This window comes from Budorcas taxicolor, chromosome 17 (genome assembly GCF_023091745.1).
Source record: "Budorcas taxicolor isolate Tak-1 chromosome 17, Takin1.1, whole genome shotgun sequence".
NCBI classification, from domain to species: Eukaryota; Metazoa; Chordata; class Mammalia; order Artiodactyla; family Bovidae; genus Budorcas; species Budorcas taxicolor.
This window is the reverse complement of record NC_068926.1, coordinates 69,151,210-69,165,896: the sequence shown is the minus strand read 5'-3', so window position 1 is coordinate 69,165,896 and position 14,687 is coordinate 69,151,210. Positions and strand designations below refer to the sequence as shown.

At 38.4% G+C, this 14,687-nt stretch overlaps 1 protein-coding gene across 1 annotated transcript in view; it reads right to left on the bottom strand.

Annotated features, from left to right (window-relative positions):
• Positions 1-13,703, bottom strand: part of HORMAD2 (HORMA domain containing 2) — a 57,778-nt gene extending 44,075 nt beyond the window's left edge. The window contains exons 1-6 of the mRNA XM_052655006.1: positions 13,653-13,703; positions 8,521-8,662; positions 6,608-6,671; positions 6,029-6,065; positions 3,146-3,166; positions 2,393-2,419 (exon numbers count right to left, since the gene is read on the bottom strand). Coding sequence (XP_052510966.1) covers positions 2,393-2,419; positions 3,146-3,166; positions 6,029-6,065; positions 6,608-6,671; positions 8,521-8,662; positions 13,653-13,703 — 342 coding nt within the window. The remainder of the gene's footprint in view (positions 1-2,392; positions 2,420-3,145; positions 3,167-6,028; positions 6,066-6,607; positions 6,672-8,520; positions 8,663-13,652) is intronic.
• Positions 13,704-14,687: the final 984 nt, after the last annotated feature.

Genomic DNA, 14,687 nt, shown 5'->3' with positions numbered 1-14,687 from the left:
GGTCCAACTCTCATATCCATACATGACTACTGGGAAAACCATAGCTTTGACCAGACAGACCTTCGTTGGCAAAGTGGTGTCTCTGCTTTTTATACTCTCTAGGTTTGTCACAGCGTTTCTTCCAAGGAACAAGCGTCTTTTATTAAAACACAGTAATTCTTTATGGGTCTAGCATGTGTTAGGTTACACATCTTATTAATACCCTCCACCCGTTCCGCAGCATGCATCTGCAGGAAAGCTACACTGTCCCTCTTCACTGCTCTAGTTACTTTTGTCAGTTCATCTTTCTTGAGATGGAGCAACCAGGACAAAACCTCAGGTACAGAAGCACCACAGCTTTGTGTAATGCCCCAAACTCCGCGGGTCTCTGGACAGAATAAGCACACTTGTTTAAGCCAGAGGCTCTCAGCTGGTGTACCATGACAGCTCTTCACAGGAGCACTGCAAATTTCAGTCCATGTGTAACATGCTTTTTTGCTTCAGGTAAATATTAATGTTGTTATTATTTGTGCAATTCTGCTTAAGGGAGGCTACGCTTCTACCAATATGAGTTAAGAAACATGGTACCGGGACTTCTCTGGCAGTCCGGTGGTTAAGACTTTGCCTTCCAATGCAGGGGGTGCAAGTTCGATTCCTGGTCAGGGAGCTAAGATCCCACATGCTTCATGGCCCAAAAACGTGAAATATTAAACAGAAGCAATATTTAAAAAAAAAAAAAAAAAAAAAGAAACATGGTACCATATTAGATAAGACTGTTCATGTGAGAATGTTGTTTTGAGAGTATATAAAAGAGTGAGATCAAAGATGTAAATAGTTCTCTCAGTGTCTTGATGCTAAAGAGCAATCATGAAACAGTGTAACCCATGGATACTCTCCGGCTATGAGTATTGCTGTGCCATAGTTATACCATAATTATTGCTGAGATGTGTGGAGTCTTTTTGAGTCTTTTAATCCTCTTAAACATGCCACCAAATTATCTAGTAATCAAAAGTGTTCCATGAACACAGAGGTTAGGGATCACTGCTATAGGAAACAATATGTAAGAGTTCAGAATATTTTTTCTGGGTCATAAATGATGGCTTAGAACTTATCATATAATAAGCTGATTTTGCTTTCTAACTTTATTATATATATTGCCTACATCAAATTTCATTTAACAGTTTTCCTCCCACTCTGTGATATTTTTCTGTAGATAAGCCCAATTTCCTAAGCATTGTACTACCTCAAAAAGCCTCAAAAAATTTCAGACCAGGAGTTTGGCATGCAGAAAAAACCTTAGTAATTTATTGCATGAAGGAAATGACCAATTTATTAACAATTTATTGGAGACCATACTTTGGGAAACTTTTCAAATGCACTGGAAAAACCCCTGAAAACTAAACTAGAGATAGAGATATACAGAGGTAGCTTGGGCACTGAGGAATTGTTACCCACCTGCACGCACCAGTTTTCTCGGCCTTGCTCAAACAGCTATTTATAATCTTGCCAAAGAGTGAATAGTAAAGGCTAAAAAAATGCTCAGCTTAGCTGTGAAGGTCACCATTTAGGCTAAATTCATAGGCTTAGGGAAAGAAAATTGAAAGCAAGGAAAGGGGAAGAGGAAAGAAAGCGGAGAGGAAAACAGAGGTCAGAATGAGAAGAAAGGAGGAAGGGCATCTCCCTCCATTCCTGGGCTGTGACCTCAGCTGCTGTTCAAAGCAGCACAGGTAACCACTGTGTACTCAGTACATTGACAGTCACTCTGGGGGATGAAAAGAAGACAAGACCCTTGTCCTCAAGAATTCACAGTCTGGCTAGGAAGATAAAGTAATCTATAGGAATCAAGAGTGTTGAATTGTGAGGTCCTACTGGGAAAGGGAATTCAGAGAAGGAAGAACTTGGTGTGAACAAAATAATCAAAGAGGCTCTCATGGAAGTTTCAGACACAAGTTGGCGTTGAGGATGAATAGGATTCAATAAGCAGAGGGAAGAAATTTACAGAGAGAAGGAAAAAGGTATGGCTTGGAAATCTATGAGAAGGTCAGAGCGGGAGAATTTAGTTAGTCTTTAAAAAAAAAAAGGTTTAGCATTTTTATGCCCCAAAGACCACAAATAGAAAGGATTCAGCGTCAGTCAAAATGAAAAGGAGATGCGGTCTTCATAAATCAGATTCTCACCGTTCAGGTGTTAGGGAATAGGCTTCAGTTCCACTCAATGTTTTTCTCCCAGTACTGCTAGGTAGTTTTTTTAAACCGCATAATAAAGAATTGGTGACATTTATAATAAAACACACAGAAACAGCTCACTATGAGTTACTTTGCTCATTTGGTAGTCTAGTGACATAATCTATGGCCTCAACTCAGGTAAACATATTTAAATATACATACCTGCCCATCTCTCTATGTGTTCTTACCTCAGGTTCCTTGGGATTTGTGTAAAGCTATTTAAGGAAAAATAAACAGCATTTAATTTCTGAAACTAGATTACTCCTCACAGAATACATTTGCTATGTGAAGAGTTCAGTCTGTGCTATATTAATTGAGTACTAAAATACATATATGCATAGATTATATATATCTTGAGATATACATTTCAAGCTAGAGGTGGAATAAGCTCTAATTTTGTGAACATAGAGAGGCTTTAGAGTATTCCATGAACATTGACTATAAGGAAATTGATAGCCAGGTATTTTATAATTACTGTAGCTGAGCTACAAATAAATTCTAAATAATTGGTTATGGTTTAAAATTTTTAAAATAATTTATATATCTAAGACTCTCAGTACTATTGTCTCATATTTTCCTTCTGTTCTTAATGACATATACCATGCTATACCCAGCAGTATACAAAACTTCAGAAAAGTCTGCAACACTTCAAAAACAAGGAACTTTGAGTCTGTAAAGTAACTGAGAAAATGAAATCCTGATAGCTAGTAGATAGAACAGATAGTATATCCTATATATTTCCTCAGTTATTATAATATGCCAAAGAAATATATAGACTATGACATTTTAGTAAAAGTTCTGATAGAGTTTTGTTTCATTCCAAAATGTCATAGGACAGACAATGAAATTCAGGGAGGATGGGACAGAGTACACAGTTGAACCTTTCACTTGCCAAAAGACAATGAAGCAGAGACACAGGCTTAGTTTAAATGTGTACTTACTGTTAGTACTGCCATGTGTAGCTGTAAGAGAAGAGAAAACTGTTGTTACTACACACTTGCACCTGTGTTATTGTTTTTTTCAATAAAGTCTAGTTAAACTATGACATCAGAGATGTTCCAAAAATTTGAGTAGAAAAAATATTCAAAAGGTCAGAGAAATGGATACTAATCCATTCATCCAAGTGAGTTCTGCTGGAGAGGGGAAGGATGAAAAAAAAAGATAACTATACTTATACATTCTAGTTTGGGAGGCAAAAGATACACAAAATAATTCATGATAAGAGTTAAATATGCCATAAGCATCTCTAAAACATTTTGCCCTTGGAAAGGAATCTACTAGAGTTAAAAATCTGAAGTCTGATATGAGTTCTACAAAACCCCTGCCCTCCCTACATATACATTACAAATCAGATTCTCTCTGTTTGAAAGAATAACAGAATACATAGATACAGAGACAGAATCAAGTCTATCACAAACTTTTAAACACTGTGATACAGATGAGAAAATTTTCAGGACCATAACTTCGTATCAAATTATTCACCTATTTCACCCAAAGGACTAAAACTTTAGTGACGCTGTGTGGCCATTTTGGTTACTGCATACAGTTGATTTTAAGACTACCCAGTGAAACTCTAACTTACATTATTTAATAGCTCATTCATTCATTCAAAAGTAGAAATGGCCCCTGATCTCAGGGAACATGCAGACCAGCAGGAGAGGACAGAAAACACACACACACACACACACACACACACACACACACACACAGGTACATCATCACAAGTGTGTTAATTGCTATGAAGCAGTTAGGTTGTGAACATGAAACAGATGGACAATCTAGGCTGGGAGAAGGGTGGCAGGGGGCCGGGGCTTGTCAAGGAAAGCCTTTTGGAGGAAGTAAATATTTAGGCTGGGACATGAAAGATAAATTGGAATTAGCCAGATAAAGGGTGTGGGGTAGGGAAGAAACTTTTGCAGGAAAAGTAACAATATGTACAAAGGTTAAAGGCACTCAGCATGTTCTAGAATCCTTGTGTGGCTTGAATTTGGTGAACAATGGTGAGAGTGACGCCTTAGAAAGTGTGATCCCTAGGCCAGCAGTCTCAGCATCACTTGGAACTCGTCTGAAATGAAAATTCTCACACCAGAAATTTGGGGGTGGGACCTGGCAATGTGTGTTTTACCAGGCCCTCCAGGTGACTCTGATGCAAGCTAACATTTGAAAACTGCTGCCTTGGATTATTAACTCATTTAATTCTCAAACAACCCTGAGGTAGGTTCTAATATTACTGTAAAGAAACCCTAAGAGGTAGGTTACATGCCAAGACACAGGAATTAAGTGGCAGAACTAAGATTCACTTCAGGCTGGCTTTTTCCAAGCCTGGAGCTCTCACCTACATTGCACTGCCCCTCAATGATGGACACTCAAGAAATGTTGCTCAATGAATGGACAGGAGAATGAATGAGTGCTGTTTGGTGTACTGATGATGGCCTTCTACCCCTCTCAACCCATCTAAATACTAAGGGCCTTCAAAGCTCAGGAGTCATTTTCTCCCAAAGACTTCCCTCATGCCTCTCGCTGGCTGTAATCCCACCTTTCCCATACTTCCTTTGTACATGATCAGTATCTTGCCTTTGGCATTATATCACTTTCTAATGAATATCACGATTATTTATACTTGTGATAAAGATGATTTTTTAAATAAAAATATCAAACTGATATGAAAAAACTCAAAATTTAATAGCCCATCCTGGCACAGGTAGAGACCAATCAGAAAAGGTGCCAGCTTAGCCTTAGGCTGGGTTCCTGGAAGCTCCCCCTGAGCCAGCTGTCATCCCTTTAGTTGCTAGGTTATGGAACAGTCTGGGGAGATCCAAGACTCCCCAGAGACTGGTGGGGTGAGGGGGAGGACACGGTGGGAGTCGTTTGGGGCCTCAGAGAAGCATTTATTTAGCACTGGATATAGAGTACTTCAGTATTTTAACAAAAGGTACAGCCACACCAGTGTTCACTAGCTGATCATCAGTTGTGCATATGAATGTCATTCATCTTCTGCCTTGGTCATAAGTTCTTTGTGTGCACAATCTCAAATCTGTTTTATTCTTGCATTCCTCAACCTCCCGGTCAGTGTTGAACAACTCATAAGTAATAACTGTCCAATGAAAAAGGAAATGTATCAGTGCAACTAAATAATCCAATGCAAGGCTTACTCACCTTAAGTTTTCTTAAAGGAATAGGAATTGAAAAGGGGCAAAAAGACACAGATGGGGAAAAGGAGGAAGCAGCGGTGCAAAGTTCATTTCTTAAATTATCTCTTCCACTAGACTGGAGCTTCTAATTTTTATACCCTTCGCAGCTGTCTTGGGCAGTGAGGAAAATCTAATGCACTTAAAATTCAGGCTGCATTTTTCAAAATTCAAGCTATAATACTAGCTATTTTGAGGGAACAGGTTATATACATGTGCCAAACATAGACAATGAAATAACTAACACAGAATAAAAATCAAGTATTCAATTCCACTTTTTCCTTTCATATCTGCACATTGCATCACCACGATTTTGAAGCAGCGCAGTGTGCTGAATGCCAGATTCTTGTCTCCCCTGTCCCACATCCTGTGGGTCTCTTCCAGTGACTTCAGAGGAAATTCTGTGATCAAAAAGATATGCGTATGTAAAAGAGAAAACTGAGGGTGTCACTTCTAACTGATGTAAACGAGACATCAACAGGACAACAGAGACACAAAGTAAAAGAAGCTGGTTCATGAAGGCATATGTAGGAACTGGTGTACTGTTAAAACACAACAAAATAAAGGCTAAAATCTTCTTTTAAAGGGATAAAGGGTGAGTCTTTGATCCTGGTATAAATTTAAAGACGTTCTTACGTATCTCTTTTCCAAAGCATCAAAACAACCTTGAATCCTGTCAAGAAATAAATACTTGATGTCAATTTGGATCAGATGCAAAGTCAAAAAGAATCCCAAGTACAAAACTAATTTACTTTTTTTGCTTTGAAATACTTTAAGTTGATAACCATCTCACCTTTCACCCATTTAATCATTTTCTAGAAACTCCTAGTATGTCTTAATGTATTAACAGTACTTATAATAAATAATACGTAAGCAATTTTGAGGTAGGGAATCACATCTTATTTTTCTTTTTGCATCTTGTAATGTTTAGCGCAGTGACATGTATTTGATAAGTAATCAAATTTTGATTGATATTTTTCTTCCTTGTATAAAGTCTGTATTCTTAAAAAAAAGAAAAACTAAATCAGTACCTTAAAATAACATTGGATAATTGTTACACATTTCTAGGAAGTTGTAAAAAAAAATACATGGAAAGAAAGAAAAGAAGAAGGCAACAGTTTTAAGGAAATGATCTTACCAAATAAAGTCTTCTGGGTAATTTCAGCCATAATAAAAATAATGCTGTTTAACTTTGGTGGAATTTCAGTTACTTACCACTTGATAATATGCAGTGACCCAGGACATTTTTTATCTTCTCGGAGGATTTTTAAACTGAGGTCTACAAAAATAGAAACATAGCCTGCTGTACTAAAATTGTCCATGCTAAATAAGGGTATTTCCTTTCATGATTTTATTTATACCACTTACTTAGTTTTATAGCTTATAAAAACATTTTGAATCTCTAAATGTCTAATTTTAAAGCAAATCCTGTGTTGATGACTGGCTTAGTTCCCGTTTTTATTATAGATTAGCAGTCTCCTCTTCTACAGTGTACACAACTGAGGTGGTTGTGAGATCAATGTGTCACTTCTCTGCTTCTGCTGAATTTTAAGTTATCATGAGGTAGTACTGAGACCAGCTATATCAAGCAATTTAAAATATACACCTCAATCTCAAATCACTTATCTGGTATTTCTCTCAGTGGGGGGAAAAAAAGGATAAGAAATTTTTCATGGGGTATTCCTCAGATATTAATTTACATCTGAAATTCAACCACCTTACTATAGGAAGGAAGAATAAGAAAAGCATTAACAGTCTGGTTTAGACTAGTCTAAAACTGATTATTGATTCATGTATGACTTCATATAAATCACTTCACCTTTTCATAGTGTTTTCCTATTCTAAAATTGATGTTACCTCTGTTGCTGTTGAGGGATATGAAAATTATTACTGGGCATTTTGATGTCATGTGCTACTTTAAGTACAAACACTGAGAGGAAAATATACAACTTCCATTAAAACTATCACAAAAGATAAAGCTGTAAACAATGGTATTGCCCTCCATGCATAGGTTAGTGATTGGCACACAGTAAGTGCTTAATTAATTACCCCAAACGTGGCTTTCTCTAATTCTATATTCCAAACAAGAGGAGAAATGACAATTATATGCTGCATAGAAACATTTTCACTATTACAGATTTCTATCCTGGCCAGAAGAGCACAACACAAATGAGGCTGTCACAACTGCAAATATGCTTTTGTGTTTACAGCACACATGGATTTCATTGATGCTCATGTAGAGAAGCAAATGGTGTTTAAGAAAAAATAAATTGGAATGAGGCCTAAGTTATCATTAAATACAGATGTGAGAAACAAAGTAAAATTAGATTTTGAAAAATAACATCTTACAAGGAAACTTGTAGCCCTCTAAGCCCTGTATATTTATTTTCCAAATGATACTCTCCCACTTTGGTGACAAATCAGCAAGATTTTCTGAATGGTTATCACAATCTAGCTTTTTTTAAAAATAAGATTTTTGAAAAACTGAAGAGTCCTAGCTAGGTACATTCTTCTTAATACAAGAGAAGGAAAGGAGACAGAAACAGCTTGTAATACAAGGAAATGAGATCATAAATTTAAGGACATAAGAAATAAAAGGAGGGAAACTAGAAGAGAGAGAAAATGGAGAAAAGAACAGAACCGATTGGAATAGCAATTGTTGACATCTCCATGTCAATCAACAGATGGGTTTGGGATGGCTATGCATTTTTTTCCAGCTTATTTCTACATGTGAACAGAAAGAATCTTTAAAAACTTCTCAATTAAAGTTCCTCAATGCGGAAGTCTGTCTCAAAGTTGACACACAAAATAGTGCAAACGTACAGCACCCACAGAGGTTTCAACCTGGCCGCTGCTTTTGTGGGTGTAGTTTAGAATTACTGGGCTTGTCCATACAGATTTCTTTTTTCTTCAGCCTGTCATTTGGTATCTAGCCAGGAACTAATGGTTCCTACAGGTAAAACCACTACACAAAGTGAAATTAAAATGGAAAATGAATTAGCAAATTGATCCTGACAAACAGGCCCATGACCTGGAATTAGCACACTCCATGAGAAATTAAAGTGTACTCCTGCCAAATAGAGGGAAAGGGCCGCACCAGCCAAAGTAACCATTTAGTTAGACTTTACCATCCAAATGGCGTTCTCCGTAAGAGCTCTCTGGAAATAGGCCCCGTAGATACGTTATACACGAGACAGAAGTAGCAAAAAGTTTCTTCACCATTATCAGTGACTCATGCTCGTTAGTGATTTGAGATGGGAAAACTGTTTTCTAGGAGGGAGGAAAAAATGAAAAAGATTAGTATTCTTTAATATATTCAGCCCATCATGTCATTACCACAAGCAAAATGGAAAGACTTTTCAAGACCTCAAGTCTGATACCTTTTGAGATAATCAAAAGGAAACAAGGCTTTGAATATTGCTTTAAATTAGATTTTCACTGGCAAGGTAGAGACAGGTATTCAAGTAAGTCAAGACTAATATAATTTATTTTACAATGATCTGTGGATTTGAGGCAAAACTGGGAGTCTGATGATGTGATCTTCCCTTCCACACACTCCTCAGAAGGCGCTGCAACCCGCCCTTCGCCCCCTCCATTCTGTTCTCTCCTCTCCAGTCGCCAAGCAATCCTATCGTTGGCCTCATCTCAGTCCCCATACATGCGACTCTACTGCAGTGTCTGACACTTTTGCCCACACTCGCTCTCAGCTTCCGTAACACTATTTTCTTGTTTTCTTCCCCCCATCTATCCTCCATAGCTATTTCATTCTCTTATTTTTCCTTCGGTTTTTCTGCATTTTCTGGGTGTTGCTCCCACCCCAGAATTGTCTCCAGTCTTTTCTCTTTCTATAGCTCTCTCTCCTTGAGTCATTTCGTCTAGTCTCATTGCTTTACCTGCAGCCAGTACAGAGAAAATGTCCTTATTTCTGTTCTGAGCTTGACTTCCATGTCTATTTTCCCAACATCTATGCCCAGACCACTTTGTAGACCTCTCAGTTTCTCTCTCTCACCCTGACTGAAACCTGATCCCAAGCTTCAATCTCAAACAAACGAATCAGTGTCCACTTCAGTCAAATCATCCAAGCCAGACGCAGAGTCACCTTTGGCTTCTCGGCCCCCTCCATACTCCACATCCAATCACTCAGTACTCTTAATTCTATCTAGAAGCAACTCATTGTCTCCTTTCTCCTCTCACTGACTTGGCTCAGGACGTGCTCATTTCTCCCCTTTACTACTGCAGCAGCCTCTGACCTCCCTGCCAGTCGTTCTTTTCCATCTGTCCTTCCTGTTGCCGTCATCATTCACTTTAAAGAATACAAATCTTATCATGACACTCCCAGTGTTCACACAGGATAGAGTTCAAGTGCGGCATCTGGGAACTGTCAAACCTCATCTCTGCCCAGTTTTCTTGCCTCATCTCCCAGCGACCCCCCTTCATCCTCTCCCACGCACCCTACTCTTTAGCCACACGCAACTGCTCTTCATCGACTATTCTGCTACCACGTGTTTTCACCTTTTGTGCTTTGCTTAAGCAAAAGTTCTACACTGTAGGTGACTCTCACACATGAAGCTGAGCACAGGAAACCTGGCACAAATGAGTTCTACTGCATGACTGCTCCTATACAAGATACAAAAGCAGGTGAGATGAGTCCATGTTACTAGAAGTCAGGATGGTAAAGCTCCAACAACCTTGTTCAAATTCAGAGGTCTTTAAACTATGGTATGCAGTTTCAACTGTTCAGATTTAGTAATTCTGTTACCTGGAGGCAGGTACTACCCACGAATATGCCTTTAGATGAAAGAGAATGCCCCCAAAGCTTTTCTGTATCCAGATCTGGTTCTAGAATGTCTTCTGGACATTCTGGACATGATTTTGCAATGTAAGCTGCTTCCTGGGTACACTACATAGTGAAAACGAATTATCAGTTCATCCTTTTGGTCAAACTACATTATATTCAGTTTTCAAAAAGATATAATTATTACTCTTGCATGTATGAGAGGAATTTGGGGGGAAAAATTAATAGAGATCTTAAAGCCAGCCTAAGGCTATTTATTTGTATTCTGTAACCAGTGGAAAGGCAGCAGGTTTGATCGGGTCAGTAGAATAATTGTTTTAGGAATATTAAGCTATAGCAGAAGTAGGAAAGATCACAGTTCAAAGGGAATTTGATATGGAATGTGCACGTGTCTGCATGTAAGTGTGTAAAATTTTACAGAAAATTGCTTTTTGTACCCATAGATTCTGAGAAATTAAGGTTCTTTGGGGTTCATTGGGTAATAGCTGGCATGATATGTATATATAATAACTTACTGAAAATATGCCAAAACTTAGAGACAATACTTCAGTAATAACCATCTGTAAAATTAAATAATCTAAAAATATAAAGATATTTATTTTAAATATGGAATCAAAACGGCCATTTGTAGTAATGAAGATCAATGATTGGAAAAGGCCTCTAGAATTGTTATTTTTCTATACTCCAGGAATTTTTTTCTCAGCTCAACTGGTCTAATATTTTAAGAGGTATCATGCACATTTTCATAAATGTCTAATACATGAAAATACTGTGGCTTAATAATAGAAAACTATTATAAGTTATTTTAATCAGAAAGTGTGCTAATGACGTAAGTAATGTTGGACAGCTCAACTGTCAAGCTGTCTGTGTGTGAGTCGCTCAGTTGTGTCCGACTCTTTGTGACCCCATGGACTCTAGAGCTCAGCCATCAAGTTACACGTGTGTGTGTTAGTTGCTCAGTCATGTCCAACTCTTTGCAACCACATAAACTGTAGCCCACCAGGTTCCTCTGTCCATGGGATTCTCCAGGCAAGAATACTGGAGTGGGTTGCCATTTCCTTCTCCAGTGGATCTTCCCGAACCAGGGACTGAACCCAGATCTCCCACATTGCAGGCAGATTCTTTACCATCTGAGCCACTAGGGAAGCCCTATGGCAAGTTATAGTATTTCTCTGAGCTTCAGTTTTCTCCTTGTTTCAAGGCTTAATTGAAATAATAATACCAAGCCCTTGGCACAGTGCCCAGCACATGTAAGTGCTGAATAAATGTTAGCTTCTATAGTAATTATTGTTGTTTTCAGTAAAAAAAATAGCAAAATCATACAGTCACTTGAAATTTGCTGGGAGAAGTAGTTCATGCAGTCCAAACTACAAAGACAAAGATCTGTTTATATCAAAAGGTCAATTTGTTAATTGACAGCGCAAAAAATAACTGCCAAACTGATTGCAATTCATCTACCCAGCTAAGCATTTTCACCCCAGGAAGGAAGCACACTTAGGAAATCCGATGAGATCAGGAGTCTGCTTGTTGAATATACTGAATTCAAGCCAGAAAGATGACGGCTTTCTCTCTGCCCTAATTCTCCTTCAACTTCAATCCTTCCTACCTCTGCTACAGCTTAATATTCTGAAAACAGTAATTTACTCAACTGTCCTGGCAAAACTGCTGACTTTCCACTGATTGCAGAATAAAGCATGGGCTCCTTACTTAGCCTGGCTTTTAAGATCCACACTAATTTGTCCCCAAAGTTCCTATTCAATGAATTTTCCTACTTCTGTCCAACATGATGAAGCCCCACTCCAGTAAGGATGGGTTCTTTGTTACTCGCTGAAACACGCCATGCTCATTACTTATTTGAGCCAAGGCATATGGTAGTTTTTTCCTCATGGAATTCTCTTCTCTCTCCTCCATCCTAATCCTTTTCATTATTTAAGACCCACCTTAAATCTTGTCTCCTTCCTGAGGAATATACAAACCATTCTAGTCTATACAACAATCCCTAAATTTCTATCGTTCGTATTGTTTTACTCTTGTCACAAACATTTAATGCATATACTGCATTGTATATTGACTTACCTCCTGTAAGTCATTTCCCCAACCAGATTACAAACTTCTGGAACATGAAGATTCTTTTTTTTTTAAATTCTCTCAGAAAAGAACACAGTGTTCCATATCTATTACATAATACTAAGCTCTCAGTGAATAAATGAATGGTTCATTAATGGCTGTCATGGGACAAGATAAACTGCCAAGGTGAGCCCAGCAAGGCTGCCTGGCCCTGGCGTGCTCCCCCAGGGTCCTAGCTTCCCTCAGTGCCCTCTCCTTCAGTTCTTATAATTGCATCAGTGTGTATCAGAAGCTTCCTAATTGTGTCAGGAAGTGAATGTCTAACAAAGAACCTTTCTCTTTAAATCTTTTCTTTTGGTTTCTGATTTCTTTTACTCTTGCTGTTGTCCAGTCACTCAGTGTCTGACTCTTTGCAACCCCATGGACTGTAGCACGCCAGGCTTCCCTGTCCTCCACTATCTCCTGGGGCCTGCTCAAACTCATGTCCACTGAGTCAGTGATGCCATCCAACCATCTTGTCCTATGTCTTCCCTTTCTCCTCCTGCCTTCAATCTTTCCCAGCATCAGGGTCCTTTCCAATGAGTCAGTTCTTCACATCAGGTGGCCAAAGCACTGGAGCTTCAACTTCAGCATCAGTCCTTCTAATGAATATTCAGGATCGATTTCCTTTAGGATTGACTGGTTTGATCTCCTTGAAATCCAAGGGACTCTCAGGAGTCCTCTCCAACACCACAGCCCAAAAGCACCAATTCTTTGGCGCTGAGCCTTCTTTATGGTCCAACTCTCACATCTATACATGACTACTGGAAAAATGGTAGCTTTGACTATACAGACCTTTGTTGGCAAAGTAATGTCTCTGCTTTTTAATATTCTGTCTAGGTTTGTCATAGCTTTTCTTCCAAGGAGCAAGTATCTTATAATTTTGTGGCTGCAGCCACCATCGGCAGTGGTTTTGGTGCCTGAGAAGATAAAACCTGTCATGGTTTCCATTGTTTCCCCATCTATTTGCCATGATGGGACCGGATGCCATGATCTTCGTTTTTTGAATGTCTCATGAGATGAACCTTCATCTGAAGATGCTTCGAGCCTGAAATCTAGAACTCTTCCCTCAACTGGTAGTTCTCCGGACTTATAACTTCACAAAACTCTTTTACTCTAGAAGGTCTAGATATATAAACATGAAATAAGCACCCAGGAAGTTACTTCGTAGGAATCTATTCTAATTTCCTGAACATCCTCAGTCCATTAGCCAGTTAAAATGTAGACATACTCTGCCAGGATATTATGTGCCAATTAACTGATAAAGCTGCTATTTTAAAAAACACCAAAGATTAAAGTCATGATTCTGAATTAACTCACTAAATAGTCATTGATTTTCTTTTAATTCTTAATAAATACCTTAGATGTCTTGTGAATTCTGATAGAGCGAGAGAGCTGAACAGTGGCCATGATAGTAATGTATCAGGATTCTTTCAACAAATCTAACCTGCAGAAAAAAAAATTAATTAGAGACCTTGCCTAAATAATCCTTTTCTTGCATATCTTACAAAGAACTGTATAATTAGCATTTGATTGTATTCTTTGGAAAATCAGTTTAATAAACATCTCCACTACCAATTTTCTATAAATTAGAGTAAGATCTCTGGATTAGTTTTTCCAACCACCCAAGGAAAATATAAGTTGACTTACTAGTTCCCAAATACATTTGGAGAATAAATTACAAATCCCCTAAAGGTTCAACAATGTATTTTACTCATCTTTGTTATTCCCTCAGAGTGTGAACAGTGCTCTCTTTATAACAGAGGCTTAAAAAGTATTTCTTGAATTAACTTCATGTATAATTGATTTTCAAAGTCAACTCAAAAATTAGAGTTTCATACCCATTAGGATGGCTATTCAAACAAGATGGAAAATAACAAGTGTAGGTGAAGATGGGGCAAAATTGGAATCCTTGTACACTGCTGGTAGGAATGTAAAGTGGTGCAGCTGCTGTAGAAAGCAGGATGGCAGTTCCTCAAAAGGTTCAGTAGGTTGACCATACTACCAGCACTTCCACTCCTAAACTCAGAAGTATCAAAAAGTGTTAGTCGCTCAGTTGTATCCAACTCTTTGTGATCCCATGAACTGCAGCCCACCAGGCTCCTGTCCATGGGATTTCCCAGGCAAGAATACTGGAGTGGGTTGCCATTTCCTTCTCCAGGAGGTCTTCCCCACCCAGGGATCAAACCCATATCTCCTGTATTGCAGGCAGATTCTTTATCATCTGAGCCACCAGGGAAGCCCAAAAAGTATTGAAAGGAGGGATTCAAACAGACACACACCAATGTTCAGAGCAGTATTATTTATAATAGCCAAAAGGCAGAAACAACCCAAAGGCCCAGGAACAGCTGAATGGGCTTTTAAATATGGTATATACAATGGAATGTTATTCAG